Genomic DNA, 17276 nt, shown 5'->3' on the forward strand with positions numbered 1-17276 from the left:
GCAGCTTCTCTGAGTTTTTGTCTTCCTTTTCTGACTTTTACTTGTAAGTTCAGGGTTGGCTTGGCCCTGAATAAAAGCAAAAGATCAACACAAAGATCTCTCTCTTTTTTTTTTTTTTTTAACATATTCTAGAGATGGAATAAGTGGTGGTTTGGCTTTGCACGAACCCTCTGTAGTTCAGATAATATTTCTTCTTTCCCTTTCCTTCTCCTGTTTCTTAGTTTTGCCCAGGCCATGGATTCTGCTCTGTACCTCAGTAGTTGGCAGCAGTTTAAAGATAATTTGAGATGCATCTCTATGGTGAGCATGTTGCAGAGAACTTTGGTAAAAGACTGATTGTTCAGACTGGTAAACTGAGCTCAGGAAACAGTCAAATTGCACTCAAACAGCTTTTTTTTTTTTTTTTTCATTCATTTTTTGCAGAGAACTTTGGTAAAAGACTGATTGTTCAGACTGGTAAACTGAGCTCGGGAAACAGTCAAATTGCACTCAAACGGCTTTTTTTTTTTTTTTTTTCATTCATTTTTTTTGCCTTTTTTTTTCTTAAGGGATTCAGGCTACTGAAGTGAGAAAATGCACAAGCTGTAACAAGAAATTCACAAAGATATATGGATAAATCTGCCAGTGAGAGACTCGGCATGACTTTTCAGAAAGGAAATCCTGAACTATCTATAAACTCCTTCAGAGGAAGCAAAGGTCCAAGGAATATAATCCAATTGGATTTCCAAAGCATTTGACAAAGTGCCTTAGCAAAGGCTCATAGAAAAGAAAGGTGCTTTTATGGTTGCTCTCTTTAATTGGGTAAGAGATAAGAAACAGATGAGAGAGCCTGTAATTGAGAGAAGGGGAAATTGCTGCAAACAGAAAGAAAAGACAAAGTTTGCTGATGAGATTTAAAGCCTTCAGGACAAGGGTGTTAAAACCAAACTGGGGCCATCTGCAGCAGGACCTTATGGAACTGAATATACAGTTGTAAAAACAACATATAATAATGTCTGTGAGTATAAAGTTATGCACATAACCAAAAAAAAAGCTAAATTTATATAAATGGATGGGTTATGAATGAAGTGTTGCCTTTCAGCAGAGAAATCTTTGAATGAAGTAGTTCAGAAATAGATTGGTTCACTTTAGTGCTCTTGAACAGTCCAAACAGGAAACAGAACTATAATGAAAAGAAATAGAGGAGGAAAAAAAGGCAAATTAAAATTTAAATATGCTAATCTGCTTTTTGAGAGTGTTGTGTAGCTCATGTCCCCATCCTAAATCAAGGATGATCAAGGTTGTTGAACTGTTTTATAGTAAACAAAAAAGATTAGAGCTCCTCAGCTGGAGAAAGGAGGTGGCTGACAGAGGATTTGACAATTGCCTGTAAAATCACAAGTTCCATGCAGGGGGTAAAGTGCTCTTCATTTGTGTTTACAGTCTCTCAGTATCAGAAAAAATGGAGAATGATGTGAAGTTTTCAAGTGACAAATTCAAAACAAAGCCAAATTGTGACATTTCCCACAGAACAGAGCTCAACTGTGGAGCTGATGAGCACAAGATCTGAAAGATATCAAATTTTATGTAGGTACAAGGAACAAATTAATAGAACAAAAAGCCATGAGGAGCTGTTAAGCTTAGAGAATTAATGTTTCAAGAAGTTGATGTGGCACAAATCCTTTGAGGGATAAGAGTGTTCTGTGTGCTTATTCTCTTCTTGAAACTCTTCTGCAGGCATTATTACAGTGACAGGATATTGAGTTAAGTGGCCTGACCCAGCCTGGCTGTTCTATGGTGTTTATTTATGTTCCTATGGCTTTTCTGTATGGTTGTAACCTGAAGATAACTCCTTGTGAATGGATTGAATTGCTCTTATCAGCACTGGGTATGCCCTGGTGATGAGTTGAACCTATCTAAAGCTTCTTTGCTGCTTTTTCTGCCTTCTGTTTTTTGTTCCCTCTTTCTCCTCTCCTAAATAGCTGCTGAAATATCACTGTTCATGTGATCTTGTGTTTTGGGTAGTGCTGCTCACCTGTGTTCTTTTGGAATCCAAAATGCTTGTAAATCCACTAAGCAGCACTTTTTTACCTGGCTGAAGAGCAGCAGGAACAAAACCCTGCTTCTGTAAGCAATCTCTGGCACTGTACAACAGAGAATAATTCATGTGCATTGTGCACAGCAGAACCTGGCACTTCTGACAGTCACACGGAGATGAAACAGCTTCCTACAACAACTCTGAAGGAGATCAGAAGGGAAAAACCTTTACGAAAACATGAGTAAAGGAAGAAAAGACTTAAACGTAAATGTTTATGTTGTTTAGGTTTCATCAGTTATGATGAAAGGAAGCACTTTGTGAACATTATAGCAGCATTTTCTCTGAAAAAATCGTGAGTTTTTAATTTTTTTTATTAGTTTCACAGGAACGCATAGAAGCAACCCAGTGGACAGGCTGCTATATTTATTGTCTTTGGGTGCTGGCCAGCTGCCTGCCAGGGACCAGAACGTGGAGGTGGCTCAGAGCTCTGCAGGGACATCCAGACCTTCAGCATGGCCTGGGGCACGGCTGGGCAGGGAAACAGCACACCTGGCAGCCCCAGTAACCCCAGGTACAGTGTGTGCTGGGTGAGCAGGGAAACACCTCTGTTAAACCCCACTAATCCCAGATATGCCCCTGTTTGGGTGAGCAGGGAAACACATCTGGCAGCCCCAGTAATGCCAGGTACAATAGGTGATGTGCCCCTGTGCTGGGTGGCAGTGCTGGGGTACAGGTGGGCAGGGAAGCACATCTGTCAGCCCCAGTAACCCCAGGTACAGTGGGTGCTGTGCCCCTGTGCTTGGGTGAGCAGGGAAACACATCTGGCAGCCCCAGTAATGCCAGGTACAATAGGTGATGTGCCCCTGTGCTGGGTGGCAGTGCTGGGGTACAGGTGAGCAGGGAAACTCATCTGTCAGCCCCACTAATCCCATATACAGTGGGTGCTGTGCCTCTGTGTTTGGGTGAGCAGGGAAACACGTCTGTCAATCCCACTAATCCAGGTACAGTGGGTGCTGTGCCCCTGTGTTTGGGTGAGCAGGGAAACTCATCTGTCAGCCCCACTAATCCAGGTGCAGTGGATGCCCTTGCTGGGTGGCAGTAGGTGAGCAGGGAAACAAATCTGTCAGCCCCACCAATCCCATATACAGTGGGTGCTGTGCCCCTGTGTTTGGGTGAGCAGGGAAACTACATCTGTCAGCCCTACCAATCCCATATCCAGTGGGTGCTGTGCCCCTGTGTTTGGGGGAGCAGGGAAACACATCTGTCAATCCCACTAATCCCATATACAGTGGGTGCTGTGCCCCTGTGTTTGGGGGAGCAGGGAAACACATCTGTCAATCCCACTAATCCCATATACAGTGGGTGCTGTGCCCCTGTGTTTGGGGGAGCAGGGAAACACATCTGTCAATCCCACTAATCCCATATACAGTGGGTGCTGTGCCCCTGTGTTTGGGGGAGCAGGGAAACACATCTGTCAATCCCACTAATCCCATATACAGTGGGTGCTGTGCCCCTGTGTTTGGGGGAGCAGGGAAACACATCTGTCAATCCCACTAATCCCATATACAGTGGGTGCTGTGCCGCTGTGCCCGGTGGCAGTGCTGGGGCACTCGGCACTGCCGTGTGCGAGGGAAAGCAGCGAAGAGCCGCTGGCGGGAGGGTAACCGCGAGGTGTTGATGTGTCAGCGTGTCGGACCCAGCGAGACAGAGGAAATGACTCAGAACACCCTGAGTTGCTTAGTGCCGGCCGAGGAGAACGTGGCTCAGTGTGAATTACGGCTCAAACCCTGCTCTGTCTCCGCCGCGCACGATGCGGGGCCATTTTAGGGCGGGGGTGCCCCGGCTGCAGCCGAGGCGCTTCCCGGGGGGCGGTGAGGATGCCGGGGGAAGGTGAGGATGCCGGGGCTCGGTGGATGCCGGGGGGGCGCTGAGGGTGCCGGGGAGCGGCGGGGCGGGGCGGCCCCGGCTGCTCGCCGAGCTCCCCGAGCGCCCGCCGAGCGCGCCGCCCTCGCCCGCTGATGCAATCCGAGCCCGGCAGCGGCGGCAGCAGCAGCAGCGATCCGAGCCTCAGCGGCACCGGCAGCAGCAGCGATCCGAGCCTCAGCAGCAGCAGCCCCGGCCGGCCCCGGTCCCGCGCAGCGCCGCTCTGTCGCCCCCCGGGCTCGGCGATCCCGCTCCATCCCGCCCGGAGCCCCGCAGGAACATCTCCGCCTCCCGCCAGCATGATCAAGGTAAGCGGAGCGGCTTTGCCGCCCGAATCCTGCCCGTCCATCCTTCCGGCGGCTTCTCCTCGGTAGCTCGCCGATTTGTGTTCGCAGATTTTAGTGCTCCGGTTTGTTTGTGCTTTGCGAAGGGGATTTCTGTCCCTGGTGGATTTGATGTTTGGGATTCAGAGGCGGATTGTGTGTGGTTTTACCTCTTTCGTTGCAGACAGCATGTGTGGAGAAGAAATAATGAGGGAGGATGGAGAAGGGGAAGGGAAGGTGTGTGATTTCCTTTGGGGCGAATTTCTTGTTTATGGGACTCTCAGTGAGTAAAAAACCTCAAACAAAACTGACAGAAAACCAGCAAACCAAAAGACTGCAAAGGTTACGGTCTCCCGGCAGACATCAAGCCTTTTTTTGCCTGTGAGTTGGTTAAAGCTCTTATGTCTGCCCTTGTACTAAAATAGACTATGGGTAAAATCCAGTAACACGTGCTGAGAGGTTCTGAGTAATTTCAGAAAAAACTTCGACTCATGGAAGAGGAGTTTTTGGTCGCAAGCACTGATGTGGCAGGCGAGCATCTGTGGGCACTGCCCTTTTATAAATGCCACGTTTGTGTTCTTCAGCTTAGTGACCTGATCTGGGGATTAAAAACAAGTCTTGCCGGTCAAGGCAAAGGGCACGGAGTTATCACGGGTGCCTTTCAGCTGGACCAGGGGAGCATCCCAGCCACAGCAGTGCCCGGGTTTGGGGCAGGGCTGGCTGGGAGCTGCACAGCTGCAGTGTGTGCCAGAGTTAACAGCTGAGGGAACCCACGGCTGAGGTGTTTGCTTTCCTTGGGTCGAGTTAGCAGATGGGTACAGGCACAGCAGTGTCTCCCCAGCTCCTCTGTGCTGCTGGTGGCCAGTGTTCCTCACATCCAGCGGTGGTGGCAGGGTTGGGATGGCATGGAGCAGCCTTGCCATGCTGTCCCAGCCCTGTTTGCCCTCCCTGCTGGAAAGGGGCAGACCACCATGGCAGGAAACTGGCATGAAACTGCTCAGGGAAAATAGCTAGGAGCTCCCCCAGCCACGATGCTCAGAGACAGAATGGAGCATCTCAAGGAAGGGGCAGACTCGTGTTTTGTATCGCTTCTGATGTACCTGTTGTGTGTCCAGGAAACAGGGCAGGGCTCTGCTTTCCAGGGTGTCCTCCAGCACCTGCCAGGAGTGCTCTGGTATGGCCTTAAAAACAGCCAGTAACAGGGAAACCATGAACCTACCAACCTGTGTGCTCAAAGCAGCACTGACCTCTCATTGGGCTCTTCTCACCTGCACAAACCCAACCTTCACCTGGTCTTTTTCCTGGTCTTTTTCCTGGTCTTTTTCCTGGTCTTTTTCCTGGTCTTTTTCCTGGTCTTTTTCCTGGTCTTTGCTGTAGCAATAGCTACAGCAGTAAAAGGACTCTCTGGCCCCTTGGAAGTGATGTAGCCTTGAGCAAGTCAGCGCTGTCTGAGCCCTTTACCCTTTATTTGCCTCATCTGTTCAGACTGTCAGCTCTCCAGGGCTCTGGCTGTCACTGTGTGTTTGTAGACCATTTCTCAAAGGAACAGAGAATTACAATTTGATTATCACCATACTTACGTAAAACCTGACACATGTATAAATAACCCAATCAACAGCATCATTCCACCTCCTTGTCCCTTCATCTCTCCCTTCATGATTTTCTGTGTTCAGTCACAACCCTCCATTTTTCCTTGAACTATTTCCAGCTCAACCACAGCCCTCCCTTTCTGTCCTGCTTAAAGTAATGTATAAGAAATGAATTTTGCCTCCAGTTTCTGCAGTCTCTGCCTTGTCCACCTAATGCACTGATTGTTACTGACAGGCCTGGCACTTGTGTGTGATCCAGTGGATATGCTGGTTTTTCCCCATGGAAACTGAGCATTGAAATATGCTGCAAAGCCATAGGTAAAAGGGAAGATTGCAAAGTCATGAGATAACAACTGATACCTTGTTAAAATAGTCCACAGGCTGTATCCTTTGTTTAATTAGACAGATGAAAATAATTCAGGTGGATTTCATTAGTCATTAATTTATCCCTGGGAGGATAATGGTAGGAAGGGAGGTAAATCAGTTAATTAACTGTGTAAACACTCAGGAGCTCTGCATTTATTCAGGCATTTTAAAACAAATTAGGAGACGTGGGCATGGTAAAGAATTGGAACAGACATTTTCATTGCTTCCCTGTGTTAATGCCATTTTCTCTTAAGTAAATAATCATAGCTGAATGTATAATGCTGAATGTATAATGCTGAAAATTTCCAGTGGTTTGAGGGCAGGACCTTCAGTGTCAGAAGGAAGGAGCCAAGCTGTAAATTCTCTCCGAAATTTGCACAATCAGCCTTCTCAGGGCACAGATGTGGGCGCTGGCACGTTCACATCCCCTCGGTGACACGCCACGTGCTTGGTGCTGCTGGGGAAGCTCCTCTCAGAGAGGCAGCTCTGAGCTCCGGGCACTCTGCGCTGATTGTGGCTTTTGATAATAAACTGTGGCTACCCACATGCAGCCATGGCTGCAGTGGAGAGATGAAATGGCCAAACTGCATCTTAAAGCCTGGCTTTAGGTGGTGGTTGAGCATAAATCCAAGTAGTCTGTGACCCTAACATGTCATGTTTGTAGTCACTTCTGTGTGGGCACCTCGATGCCTCCCATTCTAGCACAGGATGAAGTCAGTGGGTGGCCCCGTTTACCTTGGAAACAGCCTCATTATTTTATGGCTTTACGCATTAAAGGTCCAGGTAAAATTACATCATAAAACAGAGCACCTGTTGCAGAAGGGCAATTTAGGAAGTATTACCATATGCTGTGGCAGAGGAAAATCCAGTGTTGCACTTATGCAAATCACCCTTTGGTGTGTACATCAGAGGAACCAAAACTTAGCATGAGAATAGTTGAAACTGCCTTTAAAAATGATCAGTAAGTTTTATCCATCTGGGGTGTTTTTTGTGCATCTTGGCCCATGGTTTATTACTAGTTTTGCAAACTAATGTCATAATTCCATTCCAACTGAGTTACTCATTTACTTCTTCCCCTGAGGTCTGCGGTGTGTTTTGAGTTTTATTTTAGAATATACCTGAAGCATTAATGAAATGCAGCATATAACTTCTCAGCAGGTACACAGCTACTGCTAATTCAGTGTGCCTGTTAGAGCACATCACACACCATACTGATAAAAACATTTCTAGTAAGCACAGAAAAGTGTTTTCCTGGTATACAAATGGGGTTTAATTCCACAAGGATCTGATTGCAGTAATTTCCACTAGGATTCAGAGACATCATGTTCACTTGTTTAATTTCATTTGGACTGTTGTGTTAAGAGTCATCACGTCCGTAACAAATGTTTGAATTTGCATTACTCTTACTGGGAATGGAGGTTTTTATACCTTTAGCACTCAGAGCTGGAAAGAACAGAGTGTGCTCAGTCTGGAGCTGGCTCTGGAGTGGTGCAGCAGCAGCCTTCCACAGTCGAGAGGATGATGATGGAGATGGGGCCAGGCTCAGCAGGGCTGTGTGGCAGGAGGGCGAGAGATGATGGCATTAACTGAGACCAAATAGTTCCCATGGGAAAGAAGGAAAACAGTCTCCACAAGCACAGCTGGGAAGTGGGTTAGCAGGAGAGACTCTGCAGTTTCCATCCTTGGGAGCTCTCCAGACCCAGCTGGATCAGGCCTTGAGAACCTGGTCTGAGCTCAGAGCCTACCCTGCTTTAGGCAGGAGGTTAAAATAAAGACATCATCAGCTTCCTTCTAGCCTGGATTTTCCTGTGGTCCTGAGAAAAAGCTTATAAATGATTTTTTTTTAAATCCAGTCTTAGTTTTTTTGACACACCCAGTGGTGTGGACCAGCACATATTTGTGCAGAGCCCTGAACGCTTGGCTTTTAACAGCACAAAGAAGTCTGTGTAAAGGTGGTGTCTGAAGGCACCACTGTAGGCAGTTTGCTTAAGAATTAGGTATATTCTTAACATGTCAGTATAGCAATATTATTTTCTTTGTTACCTTGAGGAAGTCCGTGTGCTTAACAGAAGAGAAACTGTAAAGCACTGAATAAAAGGAGATATTTTTGATTTTCAGGAATGTGGACTTGAAATTGCTGCATCTGAAATACGGTCTATAAGTTTACCACATGAGATTGCATATTCTACTCTTACAAAATGATACAATTGCTTATCACACAATTAATTAAAAATTATAGGTAGTCCACCTAAAATCAGCAGTAACAACACAGTTTCTTTTGATGTTGTTTCTCAACCTCCATTAAAATAAAGGAAATTCTTAACCAAACAAATATGGAAAATAAACTTCAAGTGTTAGTATTTACTATGAAGTTATTGTCAACATAGCTGGCAGGTCAGTTGCTGTGTAAATTTCTTCCCAGATGCAAGATACAGCTTTTACTTCTCTGGTTTTAAAGTTTGAAGAAACTGGTGGAGAGGCTAAGTTTTTGATCCTGGATGAAGAGACGCTCAAGGATTTTTTAATAGGCTCCATAGTTCATAGTTTGTTTGTTATAAACTGTCTTTATACCTTTATACTTCAGAGTACCATAATTATTTTTTAAGACCAGAACATGAAGATTTATTATTCAGTTATGAACATCACAGCCCTGAATTCTGTCCTGTGGAAATGCCTGCTTAAAATTTGGCAAACACCTTCCTAACTGGTAGAAAGTATTGCCTGAAATATAGAGGGTAAAGCTAGAAAAAAGGAATAAGCATGAAGAAGTAGTCTTAGCACAGAGTGTTACTATATGTGGTGGCTACACAGGCACAGGTTTGCTACAGCTGCATGCAGAAAAAAACAATAATTCTATTCACATGCTCATGTATTTGAGACATTTATTCATCTTGAGTATGTCATCTGTATTTTTAATATTACCCTTTATTTTCAAAAGTTTTTCAGAGGCCATTTTTGGTATTTACACATCGATTCTCTTCTTGACACCTGAAGATAGAAGTTCAGTAACAGCATTCCTTTCTGATGGTTCACTAAGCTGAAAATTAACATTTACAATTGTTTTCTTTTGGATTTTCTCTTGAGGGGTTATGCTGTAGCCAGCAATGTTTTCATCACGTTCATTGGGCAAAATATTTCTTAGAGCATATAAAGTGAATGTTTTTTCAGATGCAATTCTGAGCTTTTGAGGGGCTCAAGATGAGCTGTGTACCTTCTGAAATGTGAAAAATATTGATGTTCATGTGCACTGAAGCCTCACAGACCCTTTGCTCATGTAATAAATGAGTCATTGGTCATTTTAGGTTGGTGGAGCTGAGCAGGGCTGTTTGGTCATTGACACAGGTGTTGAATTGTAGGAGGACAAGGCTACAGTACTTGTCATAGGCCAGTTTCTTGTCTTCATTTCCATTTCTTACCATTTCAAAGCTGTCATTTTCCTAACAGAGACTCCTGATTTATGCTTGTTGCAGCTTTAACCATGCTATGATTTGGGCAAAAGTCCTCTCTTCATTTGGTGTGCTTAGTGTGTGCTTAATGCTGCCACCTCTACAAATACCTCATCTGTGACCACCCTTTTCTTCCAAGGCCACTTTTAATGTGCTGAGTGATATTTTGCTCTCAGATTCCCTGGGCAGCCTCCAGTTTGCTCTGGGCACTGTCAACAAATGATAGGGCATTTCAGATGAAGGACTTGCTCACGTTGTTCAGAAAGGACACAGAGGATAAGGTTAATACAGCTCCAGAATTTTGGAGCCTTATAATCCATTATTTTTTCCTGCCATGGAGTTGTTACACTGTTGAATGTATATTAAGTAGGTGGGATATCTGGTTCTGTCACCAGTTTGGAATATTTTACCTCTTTGAGCAGATGATATGGAGAAAAGCAGCTTCTTCTGGCTGTTATCTTGTTGTTGTACCACACTGAAGAGCGCAGTGTGTGACACTGCAGTGATGCTGTAGCTGTGCCCAGCTTCCCCTGCCTTGTTAGCAAGCTTCCATGGGATTATTTACATCTGCTTGGTGTGGTGGATAATGCTTTTTACCTTCTGTGGCAGCCCCTGCAACTCACAAAGAGTGTAAAGCAATTAAATCCCTAGAATATTCTGCTGAACATCTATCATGCAGATGTGCTCCCTCTCTGTTACTGGAACAAGAGCATTATTGTAGAAGCTGTCCTCAAAGAGATCCCAAGGATTTTCCCTTTGGTTCAGCTCTGTTCTAGTTACATCAAGAGGAAAGCTTCAGTTTCCTTTCTGCTTTGCTGAACTGTGTCCACTTGAGACAAATCAGGGCAGTGTTTGAGCACACAGCAAAGCACACATCACAGGGGTACAAGGCAGGCTTTGGAGAGCTCTCCCGTTGCTTCAGACCAGTTTTGGCAGGTTTAAACCCCACTGGAGCTGGTGTGGGCAGGTGTTCTCAGCCACCTGAACAGGTTACAGCTGTGAGCAGTGAGCAGCCAAACCCCTTGTAAATCAGTCATTTGCACCTGTTCCTCTTCCTTGAGAAGGACTGTGATGGATTTGGTGTTTTAGCTCCTGGGGAGCTGTGCAGAGCCCGTTCTGGCACCCCAGGGAATTCCCTGAAGCAGCTGCTGAGCAGGGTGAGGTGTGCCAGTGGGACAATCCCTGCCTCAGTTTCCTTTTTGTGGAAGAGATGGGTATTTCTGCCTTCTTTCACCTGGCTGTTGGGAGTGCAGAGCCAGGCTTTACAGTGAGAAGAGTCCTTTAAAGCCTATAAATAATGAAGGTCTTAGTTCTTTATCTGGAGCAAGCAGTTCCAGCCCATCAGAATCCAAGAGAACAGTATTTGCAATATTTCTTGCTGTCCTTCTGGTTAAAAATGCATCCTGCTTAATTTTACTATAAATTCTTAAAATGCTGATTTAGTACTTGGCTTTTAGAATACAAGAGGAAAGAGAAATGTTGGAGAAAACATAAAGAGCACAAGAGCAAAGCCTTATCTTTATAGTAGTAGGGGAAAGCATGTAAATAGCATTTATGCCCTTTCTTGTTGCCAGTTTAATGCAGAAGATCTCATATCAAAGAACTGGGCATAAATGCAATAAAACTGTGGTGTCTTTCAGAATTTTTTTTTTGGGCAATCACTGTATCATCCAGCCATGAGACACTGTCTAGTTACAAAACAGGCAGGTGCATTTTTAGGTCAGCTGGTTGCTTTAACATGTTTTCCTTCGTGCCATTCTAACAAACAGTGCATTTGTTAAAAACCCGATTTCTCCCACCAGAACTGCCCCAAACCAGGACAATGACCTGTTTGAAGAGACACAGGATAACTTTAATGCATCTCTTAGCAAGACCTACAAACCACTGTGAGCCCCAAAACTGGAGTCAGGGTCGTGCTGCAGCACGGTCCGGGCAGAGCCCGCATCTGGGTGTGCAGGGTTCTGCCTGCCAGCAGGGAAATGGGCTTTGCTCAGACACTGGAGAGGAAGGAGAACAGAGAAACATGTTCATGGGACTCTGTGTGACCAGTGGGGCAGCGTCCCTGCAGGTTTGAGCCCTTCAGATGCCCAGGTTAGATAGCTGCTGCCGTGCCTTATCAGCCTGGTCTGCTGGGCACTTGAGGGACGCAGCAGCCTCTTGGGAAGCAGGGACAGGGAGCAGCAGCCAGCACACAGTGCTGCTCCTTGTGCTTCTCAGCAGTGCCAGCTGGTGATGGGCTGTGGTTAAATAGGCCATGCAAGGTCACCAGGGCTGGATGTGGTGCTTTGCACAGCAGCAGCCCCACGTGTGCATTGCTTTGAGCCAGTCATGGTTCTGTCACCTCCAGTGGCGCTTACACAGCGCTCACGGTGAAAAAAGGAACTCCTCCTTCCTCCAGAAGCTCTTCTGTTCTTTTCCTCCACAGAGCCCTTGTTTTCAGTGTGCCATTCATCTTTCCTCAGTGTCTTATGTAAAGCTTTGTTCCAGTGCAGAATGGGTTTAAATGGGACACGGTGTGAGCACTGAGAATAGCTCCCAGTGACCCTTCCACAGGCCAGTGATTCAGGGCTGGCCTCGTGCTTCTCCTGCTGGACTTGTGCTTGCACACAGGACTGTGTCCTTAAAAACAGGTTTTTTGTCTGCTGGCTTTTTTCTTTGGGCACGTCGGTTCTCATTTTGGAATCCATCACTGTCTCTGCTGTGGCTTGGTTGGGTTTTTTTCCCCCCACCAGGAATTTACAGTGATGTATTTGCATACTGCAGAAGCTTGGGTCTCCCTCACTAAATTGTTTGCTTCCAGTTCTAAGCCCTCAGTAAGTCTTCAGACAATGATTTGATTTGTTTCTGCTCTCTATGCCTTCATGTTATTTATCTTTTCATTTGGTAATTGCATAAAGCCAATTGCCTTGGTCATTAGCTGCAGAATCTGTGTGGGGTTTCCACTGTCGGGCAATTTCACAGATAAATTGCAAGCTACATTTTATGCATCTTTAAATCAGATCTGTCGTTCATCTGTGCAGCTGTCTCAGAATAAAAAATAGTAGTCAGTGTAACTGAATCTTCAAGGAAAATAAATTAGTTTTTATTGTGCTTAGGCTCATATTTTGTGGTATAACAGTGCAGTTAAAATGCATCCTGCTTAATTTTACTATAAATTCTTAAAATGCTGATTTAGTACCTGGCTTTCACAATACATGAGGAAAGGGAAATGTTAGAGAAAACATAATGAGCACAAGCTTGTTATAAAGAGCTACAGTGTTAAGGGAAAGCATGTAATGGCATTTATGTTCTTTCTTGTTGCCAGTTTGATGCAGAAGATCTCATATCAGAGAACTGGGCCTAAATGCAATAGAACTGTGGTGTCTTTCACATTTAATTTATTTTGTTTGGGCAGTCACTGTATCATACATCCATGAGACACTATCTGGTTAGAAAACAGGCAGGTGCATTTTTAGGTCAACTAGATCCAGCTGGTTGCTTTAACATGTTTTCCCTCGTGCCATTCTAGCAAACAATGCATTTGTTAAAGACCTAATGAATGCTAGGCGGGACAAACAAACCAACAAAAGCCTCACTTAGAGGCACTGCTCGCAGGAGGCAGAGATGGAAGAGCCCCATTAGGTCATCTGCCTCTTCCCCCCATTGTAGCAGGCTGCTTTCCCAAATCAGAAGGGCAGTAAACTGTAAGGACAGAGGAAATGGCCCTGGGGAGATAGAGCAGCAGAAGGGTCAGGGGAAGGGAAGGAAAGCAATCAAGAGCAGCGTGTTTGGAAATGGAGGTTAAAGCACACAGCACCTGGATGTTGTTGGTGAAGAGGGTTTCTTTAGAGTACTTGCCTGTTCCTGCTAAGAAAGCAGGAGGAGAATTGTATGGATGTGCAGGAAATGTACTAAGAGCCAAGTGAGTACTGAATAAAGGCACCACACCGAAGTTACATCTGCTTTGTGTCCTGTGGTGGATGGCAGTGCTGGGAGGCTTGCAGTGTTTTCCAGCTGGAAGGATCACACCTCACACTCCGTGGTGTATGGCCGTAATTCACAGGTCAAGTTGTACATTTTTCTGAAACATGTGACAAAATCAATCCAGCCTGAAGCTGGATAGATCCCTGGTCAGGTTGTTCTTAGGGTTAGTTTCAGCAAATTAATTTGTTTTCTCCTTCTGCTGGTGTCTTTGGAGTTCTTGGTAGTTCAGCTTGTCAAGCCCACGTTCTTTTTGGACTTTAGGAGTACATCTCCTTCAGCTTGCCTAGCCTTGCTGTCTTCCAGGTGAACTGAGACAAGCTTTCTTCTGCATCAGTTCAGGCTTTACTGAACTCACTCAAATACTAATTTAAGCCCTGAGTCAAAAAATTGGCATTAGTTTTAGAAGAGGTTTTTCACCAGAGTGCTGCTTGTAATGGCTTTACTTTGCAAGAATTGTTCTGCATTTGTTTGTTCTCATGGAACCAAGTTTGCCTGCTTTTAGAGATGTGAATCAGCTATAAATGTTATTAAACATGAGTCTGGGGTGGACTAGCTGAACATTTCTGCTTCTTGATGGCCTCTGTTCTAAGGCTTTTCTAACCAGCAAGTTGGGCTCATATAATCTGAATTGTCTTTTATTTAAGCATATTAAAAACAGTGATGCTTGTTTTAAGAAGAACATATTTCAGTTTTAGGCAGACCAATTAAACTGGTTTAAGTTAAAGCCAATGAACAGCTCAAGTCAAGGGATAAGTGCCCGCGCAGTTTTTCGGACTAATTTAATTACAATCTATTTCAATTCAACCTTATTTCATACAATGCAGCTTTCTTGGACATAAAACCTCTTGTATTTTCTAAGCCCCAGTGCCCTCACTGTGAGGCAAATTTATTATTAAATAGTGTGGAAGCCCTCTTTTTGTGCTACACTAGTTGCCTTGTGTTTTTCTTTGTTTGCTGTCATTGCACAGCCTGTGTTTAAATAACATTAGTGCCAGCCCAAGGTTGGACAGGCAGCTGCAGTGAGGTGATAATGCCACGCTGACAAGGAAGATCAGGGAAGATCTCTGTGAGGAGGAACAGTCTTAAAAATGTACTGCAAGTGCAGAAATTGTCAAAATTGTAAATTGTGTCAATGGCCCAGCCCAATGAATGGACTAGGTGACATTTGCAGGGTGGCACAGACGTGTGTTGTGTGTGTTCATGTTCAAATACCTGCAGTACAGAGACAGGATTAAAGTGCTTTTGTGGCTCTTGGCTTCCATAAATGAGCTTCTTAAACTGGAAATCTTTCACAAGTGTCATTAAATAAAAAAAAAATCTGGTTGATAAGAATATTATATCACTTGGGCCTTCAGCAGCTTTTCTGTCTGAGAGTATGTGGGGTTTTTTTTGTTTTGTTTTGTGGGTGTTTTTTTGGTTTTTTTTTCTTTTTCTGTCTGAGAGTATGTGGGTTTTTTTTGTTTTGTGGGTGTTTTTTTTGGTTTTTTTTGGTTTTTTTTTCTTTTTTTTTGTTAAGCTGTGAACATTATTAGTGGGGTTTTTTTTTCTGCAAATTCATCTTTGATGTGACGTGGCTGCCAAATTGTATTAACATTTCCTGGGGCCAGATGAAAGCTGTTTGGAAGCCGTGGCAGTGTCCTTGCCTGGCTGCAGCGATACAGAATAGATGGCATTTGTGCCCTTTGGCTTGTGTTCCATCCTGGAGCAGGAGGGCAGCTCTGGTTTGTGTGGCTGTGGATGACAGAGTTCCTGTCACCACACACCTCACTTGGTGTGTGCCAGAGTGTGATTCCTTATTGGATTTATTGATCTGCTGTATTCCTGCAGCCTGGCAAGGGCTCTGATTTCATTATCCTTCCAGGGCAAATTAGAGCATGAAGTATTTCTTAGACACTTAGTAGCCAGAAGCAGGCAGGGGAAAAAGCAGTAACACACTGTTTTATCTTGGAGAAATGTCTCAGAAAGGACTTTCTTCCTTGAAAATTGCCTTTCTTGTAACTTCTGACTGAGAGGCAGTTTCTGATCCATCTTTTCTACAGGATTGGATGCAGGAGGTGGGTGTGCTTCTGTAGGAGGAGCTCTGTGCAGACATTGCTGTGTGTCTGTGGTTTATTTGGTTTCTTTAGGTTCTGGACCTCCATGAACAGCCAGTGCTTGCCCAAAAATGCACTGTCTGCAGTTATTTCGTGGGCATGAAATTGGGTTTGCAGGCGTTCCCTGTCACTGCTAGTACTCAGCAGGGCACTGATGAAAATCTCCCTCAGGGTGGAGAGATTTGGGGGAATTTCACACAGGTGACTGCTGAAACCAATAAAGATGACTGAGGCTTTTGTGAGGCTGCAGAACTTGACTTGTTTTGAAAAGCATCCAATATGATTTCCTAGCTGAAAGTGTAGACAACATTTTCAATTTGTTTCCTTACTCTTGCCTTCTGCTAGGGAAAGTTTTCTGTTCCCTGGTGGTCAAGAGAGTTCTCTAATAACAGGGAAAAATAAGTAAACAGGGAACTGAATCAAGAGCTATAGTTTTATTTGAGAAAGAGTGACAAAGTACATGGCATATAGAGGTAACTGGAAATTTGTTGGAGAACTGGTGTGTACTGGGATTACTCTGTCAGTGCTAAAGGATTTGTAATGGTCATTAGAGCATTGAGATCTCCAATAAAAGTAATAACAGATTTACTGCTCAGCAGGTCTTTATTTCAGTGATGTTTCACAGTGATAAAATGACATACAAGCCCCATTTTTCAACCAAGTTTAATCCATTGTAAAATTTTATACCTCGTTCTCATACATGCTTTACAGTAATGTGAAAATCAGTGTGTGTTTTCAGTATTTTCGAAGGAAAACTTTGAAATACTCTTCTATTTCCTATTTAGAAAAAGCAGTTACATACACCACAGAGAGAACTGCTATCTCTACAGCACAACATAGGAAATAATGTCATGCTTGTGTAATTGTACAGCTACTTGAGACAGTCTTGAGTGACTTTTGAGAAGTTGTTGACCCCGTGGCTCAAATGTATCTTTAGGATGATAACATCAGTGTTTTCATGGGGGCAGGTTTAAATCTACCATGCTCTTAAACACCAAGGGCAGATTTATGCTTGGCATATCTCCCTTGGCAACACTGGCACCAAACCAGGGAGCAATTTTCCCTATTGCACTTAGCAACATGTTTCAGATTTGTAGTCCATGGAGCCATTAAAATATGACTCCATTAATTAGAAAGTAATTGTGGTATTTCTTTCTAGTGCTGAGGGATTAACTCCGTTTAATCTCGGTGTGGTTAACAAAGGCAGTTAGCTACTTGCTTTAAATATGAGTTAAGTCTGTAAAAATTAATAATGACTTCATGGAGAGCAGGACTGGCCCCGTGGCACGTGCCCAAAAATTGGGCTGGTGACTTCACTGAGTTCAGTGCTGATGTTGAAATGAAGGGCAATGTGATGGAGCCCCAGGGGCTGTTCTGTAGGTGGTTTGCACTTCAAATCCACATGCAAGCTTGCTATCTTTAAAAAAGATCATGAAAGAGAATACGAAGCTGTATCCAGCTCCAGCCCTCTGTGCTGATGCCAGCTCTTGCTTTAGGGCACCCTCCATGAAGCAGCAACAGGAAGAAACTGAAGCAGAATTGTTGAGCACTTGTCA

The 17276-nt window shown here is 44.4% G+C and overlaps 1 protein-coding gene across 1 annotated transcript in view; it reads left to right on the forward strand.

Moving 5' to 3' along the window:
* The first annotated feature begins 3907 nt into the window (after positions 1-3907).
* Positions 3908-17276, forward strand: part of BCAT1 (branched chain amino acid transaminase 1) — a 58407-nt gene continuing 45038 nt past the window's right edge. Inside the window, exon 1 of the mRNA XM_041398831.1 lies at positions 3908-4248. Coding sequence (XP_041254765.1) covers positions 4036-4248 — 213 coding nt within the window. The 5' untranslated portion in view covers positions 3908-4035. The remainder of the gene's footprint in view (positions 4249-17276) is intronic.

This window comes from Onychostruthus taczanowskii, unplaced genomic scaffold (genome assembly GCF_017590055.1).
Source record: "Onychostruthus taczanowskii isolate IOZ18803 unplaced genomic scaffold, ASM1759005v1 scaffold15, whole genome shotgun sequence".
In the NCBI taxonomy this organism is placed as follows: domain Eukaryota; kingdom Metazoa; phylum Chordata; class Aves; order Passeriformes; family Passeridae; genus Onychostruthus; species Onychostruthus taczanowskii.